This window comes from Macrosteles quadrilineatus, unplaced genomic scaffold (genome assembly GCF_028750875.1).
Source record: "Macrosteles quadrilineatus isolate MER2022 unplaced genomic scaffold, UCM_ALF_1.0 Scaffold_1__1_contigs__length_201487025, whole genome shotgun sequence".
NCBI lineage: Eukaryota > Metazoa > Arthropoda > Insecta > Hemiptera > Cicadellidae > Macrosteles > Macrosteles quadrilineatus.
In genome coordinates this window covers 85,820,637-85,835,062 of record NW_026542594.1, presented here as the reverse complement: position 1 = coordinate 85,835,062, position 14,426 = coordinate 85,820,637, and the positions used below count along the sequence as shown (strand labels likewise).

Sequence of the window (14,426 nt, the reverse complement as noted above, 5' to 3'; positions counted from 1 at the left end):
CTATCCAAAATGAGTTATTATGGATTTAGTGGCATAGCACATGACCTGTTTGAATCTTATCTGACAAAACGATTCCAAAGAGTTAAAATGTTCGATGATGACAGAATTGCTCACTTCTCAACTTGGAGGGAGGTTGTCTGTGGGGTGCCGCAGGGATCTATTTGTAGCGAGTCGCTACAATAGCGCAAGTCACGTGACGCGGATGCGCGCGCAGTCGGCCCGGGTAGGCTAGGCACGCGCAGCGAGCCAAGAGACCAGTAGTGTAGTGTCGAGCGCCTGGAGCTGTACATCTAAACCGGATAAGTAACTGTAGCCTAAGATGTCTAGCTAATAGAAGTAGGGGTTGGGGAAGGGTGTAGGTTAGGGTAGATAGTAATTCAATTATGTAATTTATTAGGTTCTCGAAAGGTCGTGGTCTGGCAATTATTATCACTAATTTTGAATTCACATTTGCTAAGTCTAGTAACCTTTTTCACGAATTAGAATAAGTCCATATATATATATTTCTCTGTTCATTATAATATAATTAGATACATTATGAACATAAAAGCTGGCTGTGATAGGCAGCTAAGGTAATATTGTGCACTTTGACGAGTTAGATTAATTCTTGCAATAGAGTTGGGTTACGACAGGAAATGTGCGTGATTTGGCAGTGGTTAGAGGAAGATATATAGGGCCCAGGTATCTTCATTTACACTCATACTACTCCACATCATCACATATTGGTAGCAGAGCGTCAAGATCCGGCCAAAAATGTAATTTTAACAGAAATAGAATAGATTAAAACGTGTCTCAGACCAGCCAAGTGCTTTGTTCAGACAGGAAATCGACAGGCTACAGGTCGGCACCACGTGGCGGCCTGGAACGCACGAGCATGCATAGCTAGGCACGTCATGAAATGTGAATCAATATCATTCAGTTTATTTTATTTTCAAAGGAAATTTAAAAATCAATTTTAATGTGAATTTTTTAATTTCAAAGTAGAATTAGGAGAACTTGGATATTTTTGATTAATATTTTACCAAACCAAGTTGATGAATATATTTAAATGCATTTATGTAATCACTCACGAGTTCGACATCAAGTCTGAAAGGCAGTAATTGAACTATACCTCGACGACAGGCCGAATGAGTGTTTGATGAATATTTTTATTACGGAAAGCAAAATATTAGGAGTCAAAGTGCACATCGGTATAGTTGACAGGCCACGACCAACAAATCAAAATTTCAAAATTGGGGGGATTTTAAATTCATCTGTATGTCACCTCCCCAACCCCGAAAAGTCATAAATATCCCCAAAAATTTTTATTTCATAATTTTTACAGCCAAAAGGGTACTGCAGTGAATTAATTAGTAATTAAAATAGTATTTTAAAGCGTAGTCTGATATTTTAGTTGTAACTCATCACCTTAATTTAAGTTGTGTTTAGAATTTAAGTTGTCCAGCAAAGTTTTGATATTTGAGGTGGGCTAGTGAAAGTTGAGAGTCCATGTCATTAATAGGCCAGACAGACTTAGAAGATAACTGGAATGTTAGATAACAGAAGTTCAAAGATAAAGCGACGATTTAAGGCCAGATTTGTTATTTCCAAGCAAACATACACGATTTAAATATACATTACACACAGTTATTACAGGCTCATCTTAAACAAAAATACAAATAAATATATAAAATAAATATAAAAACAGAAAAACATTTAAAACGTAAAAAAAATATATAATAATAATAAATGTAAAAAAAAATGTACTACATAATTAAAAGAAAGCCAAGAGCCTGTGTACAACATTTGCTTGAGTAAATCGTCACTTCACAACATTTCAGTTAATTTAGGCCGTTAATTGACAATGTTGATTCCTTCTGAATCAAGCCAAAATCACAAGGTCAATTCATTGTTCACATCAACGAATTATTATCTTACATAAAATTTCATGTAATTTCGTACAACAATAACACAACAATCAGTACAGCAATAGATGTCAGACATAAAATGCATTACAGTTTTATATTTTACAGTTCACAAAATTTCATTCACTCGCAGCGACCTTGAACATGCAGGTCCGACACTACAACCAAACAAAAGAATTCCGACATACCGACATGCCATTACCCTGCTACACTCTTTCGATCACCTTGATACCGTAATATGATACAAATTCAAATACTCGGCGATTCGCTGACTAAACGTCTGGAATATTTTGTTAACCGAGAAGGTAGTAAATTAAAATTAGAATACAGTATGGGAATTTCAGGCGCAACAATTGGACAATTAAAGAAACAAATCAAAATCACAAATCCATATTTCAACAGTGAAATACCATTATTGTTATGGATAGGAACCAATGACATATTCAGCAATACATCAATAACAATGATGACACAGCAATATGTATCATTGCTCAGGGTAATCAGGAAGCGTTATCTAGGCACCAGGTTGATACTGTTAGGATTACCATATTTCCCTAGGTCAGAATATACACCACACACAATAGATAAAATTACTCAATTCAACACATTTTTACACACATTGTCAAATCAAAATACCCAACCAATTTTTCTAACACATGTTTTAAATTCAAATAAATATTATTTACACATATATAGGCATTCAAATCGTAGGGATGACATACATTTGAACAATATAGGGAATCAGATCTTAGTCAAACATTTGACACACCAATTACAGTAAAATACAATCATAAGTCCAAATTCACACCATTTTTTAAATAATTTCTCTCTTTTTCTTATTAAATTACAATTTGCCCAGCCCAAACTCTTCCCGCCTGTTTGGTAAAATAGTTGATATTAAAGAAGTTGTTAAGGATTGAATTTTTGTTTACTATTCAAATAAGAGTAGATCAAGGCAAGATGTCCAAGATTTACGAGTGGGAAACAAAACCCACGGGGGTATCATGGATACGAGAATTTGATGCACAAAGCGCAATTCTACAGTGCGAGAAGTGGGGCTTAACCCCAGCCAAGACACTGGAAGAGAATAGGGTCATTTTAAAGAACGCGGTGACAACACAGGTGCCAAGTGTACCAGACACACCAAAACCCACAGAACAAAACAGACCCATCTTAGCGGATCAGACGGCGGAAATGATTAGAATCACAGCCCAAGCCATAGGCAATTCAATCGCTCAAGCCTTATCACAAAACAAACCTGTAACACAATCAACACACACCCACACAAACCCGAGATTAGTTGACGATCTAGCGTCGAAAGCTCCCAATTGCGACGGCACTGACACAAGCAAATTGTTAGCCTTCTTGAAAACGGCCATTCAAATTGAGAAATTAAAGTTAGCCGACGACAAATCAATCACAATAGCATTGTTACACAAAACAGCAGGGCAATTAAGGGATATTTGGACCATGGCATTGCAGGAGAGCTGGGAAGTCAAAGGTAAAACAATTCCTACTATAATTAGTACCTTTCTGCCAGAAAGGGCAAAGCAACAGCTCCTGACGCAAACAGTTTATAGGGTGCAGGGTCAATTCGAGTCACTTTCAGATTTCATTATCCAGGTGAAAGAGTCAGCAGAAATCCTAATACCAACAGAATACGACTTACTGGAGGTAATATTGACAGGTATAAACGCGACAAATAGGGCACGTCTTGCAGGGTTCCCGCCGCCGACCAAACTTGATGATTTAATAGCGCTTATCCCAAAATTAGAAGTTGTGAGACAGTTAGAAGAGGGTAGCAACTCGCAATCACGCCGATGGGAAACCAGAGCAGAAAATAATAGGCAGTTCACACCTCAAAATAGGCAATTCACACCTCAAAATAGGCAATTCACACCTCAAAATAGGCAATTTACACCTCAACATAGGCAATACACACCACAATACATGCAACAGCCACATGGGCAACCAAGATTTCCACATCGACCACACACGCAGCCAAATACATACTATAGGGCACCAGTGCACAGCAGTGCATATCACGGCGCACCGAGGCAGGTCAATGACCCCAGACACTACCGTCCGCCCACCAACCCTACAGACCAACACACACCTACACACAATACACAGTTAAACTCCAGAGGAGGCCGATAATTGGCGCTCTCGCACCTCTGACACCTCACAGCGCCTATTCACACACACCAATCAACCAAAACACACACACACATAGCCATAAAAACAAAAATGCTCCAAAATTTCCTAAATTAAAAACATGTACAATACCAATTTTTTTCGGCGACATTGAAACAAATGCACTCATAGATACAGGTTCTACGACGTCAATTTGCTCACGATCCTTTTTTGATAGAATCAAAAATAATCACTTAATTACAAAATCAATCACTCCGATCAATCAATTCGCTATTTCAGCCTCAGGCGACAAGGTAATGTTCTCACACATGGCAAAGCTACACTTAAAAATTAGACACTTCTCTTGGACATTCAATTTCCTAATAGCACCTAAACTGCCAATAAACATTGTATTAGGGTTAGATTTCCTCACAAAAACAAAAGCAATCATAGACGTGGAATGCTTAGGGCCAGTATTGTTTCTGTTGTACATTAATGATTTGCCAATCAACATTAATACTCCACTTTACCTTTTTGCAGACGACACTACAGCAATAATTATGGGTCAAAACAAACAAATAACAAAAGTAAAGCTTTTAAATACTCTCCAAGAAATATCTGACTGGCTATCCAAAAACTGTCTTAGTTTGAATTGCTCCAAAACAAAAGTCTTAGCTTTCACTTCTAACAATAGAAACAAACAAATAAATGAGGAATTCCTCATGCCAAATGAAGGACTTTGTGAAAATTCCCTAAGTGTGAACTTTCTAGGTTTTACACTTCAGGACAACTTAAAATGGCATGATCAAATTCTGGCCATACAAAAAAATCTTAATAAATCTCTTCATGCTATTAGAACTATTGCCAACATCTCAGATATAAAGACATGTCTTCAGGTTTATCATGGTTATTTTTTATCAATTGTTAGGTACAGCATCATGCTTTGGGGTGGGACATCAGTAATTGACAAGATATTCAAGTTACAAAAAGAGGCCATTCGAGCAATGTTTAAACTAAAATTTAGGAAATCATGTAAACAATATTTCAAAAATTCTAAACTATTAACTGTACCAGCTCTTTATATTTTTGAAGTTCTGAAATTCTTTAAAAAACATCAACAATATTTTTCAAATAACAGTCTGGGGACTCAGGGTACAAGAAACACAGACACTCTGCGGTACCCTAAACATAGATTGTCTCTTTTGGAGAAGGGTCCATATTACATGGCAATTAAACTGTTTAATCACCTTCCACCAGAGATAAAAAAAGAAAAAAAACTAACACATTTTAAAAAAAACTGGAAACTCATCTAGCTGCAACATGTCCTTATAAAGTGGAAGATTTTTTTTTTAAATGAGCACATCTGTCTGAGTCAGGGGTGTTGTACTGTATATATTCTCATTTTTGTTAGACTGTATCTTATCCATTGTATTTGATTTTTTAATAATTAATTGTAATAATTGTAATTGTAATTAATTGTAATAATTAATTTACACTCTAGCATAATTGACATGCCATCTGTTACATGAGCTATGCTCAAATTTGTAATGTTTTTTATGGCAAATAAAGAGTTTGAGTTTGAGTCTGATAATCTTGTACATGGACACAGATTGTCTTAAACAGAGTGAATAAAAAGTCAAGACCCGCCTCTCTAATATTTTTCTAAGTAAATATACAGAGATATCCTTTTGGTGATCGTGCAATCTTAGGAGGAAGTTTCATTTTATGATTTTGAAATTTTAAATGTCCCCCAAAAAGGGGGACTTTTGGGGCAACTCAAAAATTTTAAATGTAAACTCCCTTAGAGTGACACCTCATTTTAAAGTGTTTACAAAAACTTAAAGAATGGTGAAAAAACTGAAAACCAGAGTTTGCTATTTCATCTCTATCCAAAATGGCAGCCTCGTAGGTTCTACTCGTAGGATGAGATTTAAAATTTCCCGAAATTTCGAGACTTGTCTATCCCTATAAAAAACTGTCAAAATTTTTTCTCAAACTATGTATATTAAGACGTATTAGGTTAAATACCGAACCGATGTTGGGTTTTTATCGCTAAAAAAAATTACTTAAACTGATAATTTTTTCCGAATTTGTACTATCTTCCGTAATAGTGAAAAAGAGGACATAAATAAATTTTAATCCTTGTACAAAAAGAAAAATTAATTACAACTAATTTAGCAAGAAAATTGTCAACCATGTAATGACTCATTGACTCACTTTTAATTTCACTTGAGCGCATTAAGTTCATCGTAGCTGTTGATTCTCTTGCAACGGCCCCCATCCGACTTCCTTACAAAAAACTTTCCCGGTACCACGCGTAGGTGAATCCAACTTATTGCACTTTTCCTTCAGCGCCTTCAGGAAGAGTTTGTTTTCTGGAGACAGGTACTCGCTGATGTACACTCGTTGATGTGTGAAGGTCGCATTGATCTAGTTGGCAGTGAGAGAAATCTTTCATCCCTTATAATTTGATATCCAGGTTTCCTTTACTCCACGTGCAGTGAACTGAACAATTATAGATTGCGAGCGGTCTTTTTGAAGCTGGGGATCCTGTGTGCTGCCGAGATGTGGTTGCTCTGTACCTCTACTCCAATCGCAGCTCCTACATCTTCAAGTATTTTGTTAATATTTTTCTCTGCGGTTACCGGAACACCACTTATCTCGATATTATTTTTTCTGGTATATTGTTCTAATAGACAAACTCTGTCCCTTAGCCTGTCTGTCACTTCATCATTCAGGACCACGTTATCCTTTTTAAGCTTTATAATTTTGTTTTTAGCAGTTGTCAATTCAGTGTTAATCTGTTGCATAAGTTTATTCACGCTGTCAAATTGATCTGATAAGAAGTTCACTGAAGTGAAAAGACTAGTCAATTTCTCCTGGGAAACCTTTTGTTCGTCACATACCTGTTTTTTTTTTAACTCTCCTATGACACTGAGAAAGAAATCCTTGGTGATCACAGTATCCTGAAAGTAGCACTGCTGGACGAAGAGCTTCGACAGTCTTTACATTTCCACTCACTACTGGATTGCATCTTTTTTCCTTCAAATCGTCCTTAATACAACGCGAGTGAAACACTTTTTCACAACTTCCACCGCACTTAATGAACGCATCCGATGTCCCGGAATCACATGGCTGCCTACAAACACCACAGATTGCCATTTTTATTAAATTACTCGATTAAAGTCACAAACCATACACGAAAATCCGATGACCACATTATTAACACGTTACGGCATGACACGTAACGTTCATTGCGTAGCGGCTATGAGCTGACGGAGCTAGACTGAATGATAGAAGATTGATAAAGTCACTCGTCTCTAACAGACTGAAAATATCAAACAAAAACGTAGTAGGACTATTATTATTGTAACAAAATCTCACATTAAACTCTTAATTTAAAATTAAAACACATTTCACTGTAGCCCAGTACAGCCTATTTGGCCTTTCTTTAATAAACTCACCATTTTCTAGGTTAAGTTACAATTCAAACTGTAGTTGTCATGTTACTGCCACCAGATTGAAAATTGTACAGTCAAAATCTTAAACAGAATATGTTTATTTTACTTCCTAACTTTCTATTTAACTTCCACTAAACAAAATCAATTTTATTTTAAGTTACAAATTCACTTCAAAGTAAAGACATTCAAAACTGACATAACTCCAATCATAACTCCACTTCAATCTAATCTAAATCCATTGGTTGAATATTGTTAGGCCGTCGCCATCTCTCTTTCACTCTCTCTCTCTCTCTCTCTAGTTGGTCTAGTTGGTCTGCTCATTCAGCATCTGCTTTGTTTTCCCATCCTAACAGCTGTTTTGCAGGGCTGACCGGCTGACGTTGCCACATTTATAATTACACCATTATGGTGAATGTCGGGAAAATTATTATAAAATTGCTATAGCTTTTTTTTGTAAACAAAAATTAAAAGTTTGACTTATTTAAATCATGTTTATGTTAACTCATTAGACAATTATACTTATAGTTTGTTTACGCCATTACCACAGTTGTAAAAGTAAAAAAATTATCGTCCATCTGGCAACACTGAGTTTGAAGTGCAACTGATCTTTCTGCCAATGCCAAGACCCAATAAGATTGCGTCATTCCGATGCATCGATGTCCCTTCCGATTAAAGTGAAAAAAATTATGCAATAATAGCTTATTTTTATTTGTTGTATTACTATATTTTGGTATAAATATTTATGGCAGTTCAAACTAAATTTAATACTGTACTTTATAATTCCTTCAAGAATCGACTGCTTATGAATTACTAGTCACGAGACTCCCTTGTTGACTATTGACTACTGTAACTCATGGATTCATTCAATGCTTTATTTAGTTTAACTTACCGTCTCGTTATCAAGACGTCTTTGTTGACTGTTGTAGGGAAATCAAAGTTAAAGTAGTAGTTGTCCTCTTGCTAGCTCTGCCAAATGACGATGGTCGTTTGTTGAAAATTTGGTTTACGCTGGACTAGCCCATATGAATTTAGATAGTTGTTTTTTGTAGGAATTGGGATTAAAATACATCAACACAAAACAAATATCATTTATTAAATACGGGTGTAAAAAATCGTGAAGTGGCACTATTTATAACTACTCGACTCAAATTTTTGAGTAGTAATTACTACTCGACTCGAGGTCAAGTATTTGGAAAAAGTCGAGTACTCGCCCCCCTAGTCACTGGACCTAGGGCTACATGGTCAGTAAAAAATAGTAAATCTACTGGGTGTCCACATACGACAGTCAATTCAGAAAACATTGAGGCTGTACAAGCATCAGTGCTTCAAAGTACCCGACGTTCCGCTGGGAGGCATGCTTCAGCTTTAGGCCTTAATCGTAGCTCGTTACAGCGCATTACACGCAGTGAGTTAAAATTACACCTGTACAAAATCATGACTACGCTATTATATTCTCAATTATCTAAGTAAAAAAATTAGTCAGTTTTTCAGTACAACATTTCATAAGTTAACTTTATTTACCGTTTTCTTTTCCATCATATTATAACAATATGGGATACTTAATCTTCAAAAATAAGTTATACAGCAGAAAAGAATAATCAATGAACATACGCTTCACATATGGTTTTGTGAAAGAATACGTTTTGTACTCCGGAGGATGAGTACTCATGATGTAAATCTGGGTCAATTACAAGATAAGCCTCTGACACTGTTGCTGCTGAAAAACTGACACATTGCTGAAGTGTCAGTTTGGTGTAGAATTTTTCAATTGGGGATTGTTTGGCCTTATTTTTTTAGAAAATGGCAATTCAGTTATGGTAAATTGAGCATCAATATGTTCTGTAACTGTTAAGCACCAATATTTCAATAACTAACTCTACAAGGTTTGACTGTTATAACAAAGCAGATGTGGCTCTGGCCACACTAGCAAAGGACTCGATAAAACTCTTGAAACAAATGTTCCGCAGCCATGTCATCTCACGCTTTGGCAACATTCATTGGGGCAACATTCATTCCTAGTGCTCGATCACCAGATCTTTTTTCAGCGTTTGACTTTTTTTCTTTGATGACACCTTAAATCAAAGGTTTATGTAAATCCTGAACCTTAAATAAACTAAAAGATGCAATTCAAGAAGAAATATTGGCTATTGAAGGGAAGAAAACTATCACAAAATTGAAAGAGAACTTTGAAGAAAAAATCCTTATGTACATCGATAAAGAAAGACACCATCTTTCGGAGGTTATTTCCCCATAAATAATCTGGGTGAGAGACTGTACCACTTTTGTTAATTATAAATTTTTCAAATTTGGCAAATTAACAAGCTCCGAAAAGTAAATAAATAAGAGTTAGGCCTAAGTGAAAAATAATTGAAGTTTTATATCAAATCCAACCATGATTTTTGACCCACCCATTATTTTAAGCTCAACTAGTGTTATCCTATTGTGAAGACAGTGATACAGGCTAATTTGTTTATTATTATCTCTACCTTATTATAGCTAACTGACTCTGTCTAGTTCACAAGATACACAACAAGACTTAAGTATTACAATTGTTGTATTAATAGTCAAAGGTATTACTTCCTAACAGTATGTTTCTGTTTTGATTTTTAGGTCTACCCAAATGAGAGACACAGTCTTCGCAATCTGGATGCAAGTAAACACTATGAAACAACATTATTGTCTTTCCTACAAAACCATCTTTAACACTGCCAAGTATTATAAGAGCTAAATTAAGATCCCTACTGTATGGTATTCTGTTTAGTCAAAAATGTATTACGTGCAAAATCAAGTTCCAAGGACCTGTAATTTGTTAAATAGTACAAATAAATTATATTTCAATAAGTTATAATATTGGAACTCAGGTTACTTTAAATTGTTTAGGCAGTCCAGTGGATAGCATCTTTAACCAATAATTAATAGCTAGACATTCCATCCCTATATGAAAACTGTCACCAGTTTTTAAATCAAAATGTACATAATTATTGAAGTGAGCCACTGACAGATTGTGCTGATGTAAATTACTCATTTCTAATATCTTCTAACATCTTGAAATATGCAGACATTTTAACCTAGTCAAACTGATAGGATGACTTATTGGGAGCTAGCATCTTTTATGTCATGTCAACTATCTCAGTACCGGTAACAAAAACTAAGGTAAAAATATAATTTTTGACACTAGCACAATCTGTGACTATTTCATTCAACATTCTCTTTGAAAAAAAATTAGCAACATCTTGTCCATGAATATGGGATGTCTACTTCAGCATACTAAAGTCATGTAGCATTCTTACTTCACAATCACCTAGGTTGCAAACTATTTTTGAAGTAAAAAAACTAGACAACTGTTATTTGATATTAAGTTTTAAACATCCTGGCTATTTCAGCTGGTCCCTAAATGATTATTCTGAAGTACAAAAGGAAGGTTGGCTGAGTCGATACCTATAAACGTTTAACAGTTAGCTATAAGGTAAAGTATCCGAAGAATTTGAACAATTTAGTTTTTCCATTCTACTGCTGTTGTTAGTTAGACGTTTCACTTATTATTATTACAACGCCTTTTAGCAAACTCAACTCCACATGAGAACTCCAACTATCCAAATAGTTTTTTTGCAAAATAATAAATATCAAGAATCACAGTACGGTCCTGGCAAAGTTGTGATCTTCATTCTTATGGTTGACATCTGCGATGGCGGAAGATGTCATGACATCGTAAAGGTTCCCGCGATCACAGGGACATCATGGATTTTTTGGTTTTCCTAGATGATTTTTGCAAGCACATCAATATCATGAGAATGAAAGCTATGCTCGGCTACAGACTAACCACAGATATACACACACATATATAATAATATATCAATTTGAATGAATAGTTTTTTTTGGCCTCTGGGGACATCAAAATGTAAAAGTAAATCGGTCCCGGGTCTAGGTCTTTCCTACAGTAATGGCCTCTTCTCTATAGGAAAATTCGCTTGGGCAATTTCCAACTGCTTAAAGGAACTCAAAGCAACTCAAGCATTACTCTATGTATGCAAGTAAAGGGGTATTATGTTTTATGTTACTGCATGTCTAATTACCAATATCACGAATATGGATATTTAACTTGACCACTGTAGTGGCTTTATGGTTGCTATTACAATTATACCGGGTGTCCCATAATAGTCCCCCACTGGTTAATTTTTAACGGCTGCATATATTCAAATGAGGTTTGATACACGGTACTAGGGTAGTGTCATCACCCACCCCCAAATAGGGCTTGCTGGTGCTGGTGAGGCTTTGATTTTTAAAATACCAACCCCTATTTGGGGGTGGGTGATGAAATTCAAAATCATGCTAAAAAGTGTGTGACATCATTCTGGTCCCATGTACTGAAGATTATTTGAAAATTTACAGCCATGAAAAAATAAAAGTGATGGAATGTTCCAGTTAAATTAACGTCTAACATTTCCTGCCATTTTAAAAATTCAAAGTCGGATTTTTAACATTAATTTCCTTTTTTATAGCTCTTAAAAATAATGTGCGACTTGATAGGGGTTGCCATTAAAAAGTTTTAAGTAAACCCCAGCAACCCCTATTTGGGGGCAGGGGGTGAATTGAAAAATATCACCAAAAAGTAAGTTTTACATTACTCTAGTAATGTGTATTGAAGCTTGTTTGAATACAGGCAGCCGTTCAAAAATTAACTAGGGTTACTATTATAGGATAGGCCTACCCGTTATAACAATAACAAACACATTATATAATACGCAAATGATTGTTTAATATTTTTTTCTTTATTTAAATTTGTTATTAATTACACTCCATTAAATTGATTCTTTTAATTTGTAACTAAATTGAAACATAACTTATTATAGAGCTTGTGAACGGAAATGTTGCAGTGTAGCTCCTCCTCTTTTTTATGAAGAGTTTTTTTTTTATAGTTTAATTTATGCATGTCAAAGTTTTTCCTTTTTAAAATTACTGTTATCATTTTATGGTGTTTCTATGGAACAAATTATTTACAACTGGACTTGCCTTTTTAATTAGATTTTATTTTTATCATAACTCATTAATAATTATTACTGGACAGATATTTTAGCCCTCTAGAAGTATTTTAAATGGTAGATACTTTGCCATCGTAAAGTGCAATGGAATAGGTTATAGCTATTTTTACACTTTAAGATTAGTATTTTGAGCTTGATGTGTATAGAGAACTAAAATATCCTAATGACATTGTGATATCATCATTTCTGTAATATATTCTAAATATTTATGTTGATTTTTCAAACTGAATGTTGTAAATAGTGTAATTTATTATTTCATTTTACAATCTTTGTTATTTATAAAGTTATAATTTTAGGATGATGATATTTTTTATAACTGTATATACTGTAATACTTTACAGGCATTTTTATTTTTCCACTGATATTAAGATTAATAAATTTATAATTCCATCCTACATTTCAGTTTAATTCAGGCTTTAAAAATATAATTTGTATTACAAAAAGCAAATCTACTAACCTATTTATTAGTTAAGCAATGTTAAATCCTCTCTCACATTTTATTTCTTGTAACAAAAACTGTATAATATACATAGATTGTAACATAGTTTGGTAGATAATGTATTTATACTTGGTTATGTATTCAGTTGAAAAATATTTTAAATAATCTACAATATCGGAAGTACTTAATAACTTCCAAGCTCATAGTTTTATATGGACTGTTTGAATTTGTGACATTGTAACTGTTTTTTTTTTTTATCACATTGTTATTAGCTTAACCTCATTAGTTTTCCATGAAAAATATTGTAATACTCAATATTGTAAAATACCTTGTTTGTTTACATTATACTGTGAGTTATTGACTGTTGATACTGAGAATAACCAAAGTTAGATCTGTTCATTGATTAATTAATTCTTGGTTAATTAACTTCAATTATTGGTTTACATTCACCCCAACTTCTAATTCCAAAGTCGCTATTTTTACCCCCCCCCCCCCCCCCAATCAGTTCTATTCTCATTGTTAACTTGGTGGTTCTCCTTTAGTACCGAAAGTCAATAATTTGTTATATACGAGTAAAAAAACACCCCTTGAGTTATGTTACAGTATTTTCCTTGCTTCAAAATAACGGTTGTAAATTAGGAGATGTTTAACTTTTTAAGAATTTTTAAAGTTACATTTTAAAGTATTAAAATATTACCAAACATGTTTGATATCTCTGCAGAAACTAATTATTATTAAAAATAATCTGTATCCACGTGTTTTTATATCCTTACATTATAATCAGCCTACTTTATCATCAAGGTCCAATTAGTAGAACTGCGGTTAACTGAAATAAAGGGAGGAAAGCCGTTTCGGATAACCAATTTTTTGGTTAACCTGTCATATGCTAAAAATAGTCTATGTATTACCACGGTGTGTAGGAAAAATGAATTTAAAACAACTACTGTACCTGTTGCTCGAATTCGAGCAATTACTAGTACGATATAAACAGGCGTTAGGTGTTATTACAGTTATTACGTGTTATTACAGTGTTATTACGTTATTACAGACTTTTTTGGGTTTTTTTTTAAACGAATAACAGTCATAATTTCTGATGACTTTAAAAGATTTGACTCAAAGATTATGGAAATACTCAAGATGTACCTTACAGATCAATATAATCAACATTTCTTGTAAATATCTTATCACTTTTCAAAAGCTGATCTTGTTTTTTAGTGTTTTCTACAAATAGCCTTACTCATAGCCGCATTAGGTTGTCCATAATAACGATTATAATTTAAAAAAAAAAAACATAATTTCTATTTCTTCTCCTTGGTGGTGTTCTATGACTTTCCTATATTTCCATAGTTTGCAAATCGGCTCTTTCAATGATTACTAAGAAATTCAGCCCAGTGTTAATTCAGTTTTGTTTTTTAGTTATAAAATTATCCAGACTCTCTGGTTTTTTTCC

At 34.3% G+C, this 14,426-nt stretch overlaps 1 protein-coding gene across 1 annotated transcript in view; it reads left to right on the top strand.

Annotated features, from left to right (window-relative positions):
- LOC128981875 (dipeptidyl peptidase 9) overlaps window positions 1-13,964 on the top strand; it is a 143,750-nt gene extending 129,786 nt beyond the window's left edge. Inside the window, exon 17 of the mRNA XM_054404873.1 lies at window positions 10,109-13,964. Coding sequence (XP_054260848.1) covers window positions 10,109-10,201 — 93 coding nt within the window. The 3' untranslated portion in view covers window positions 10,202-13,964. The remainder of the gene's footprint in view (window positions 1-10,108) is intronic.
- Window positions 13,965-14,426: the final 462 nt, after the last annotated feature.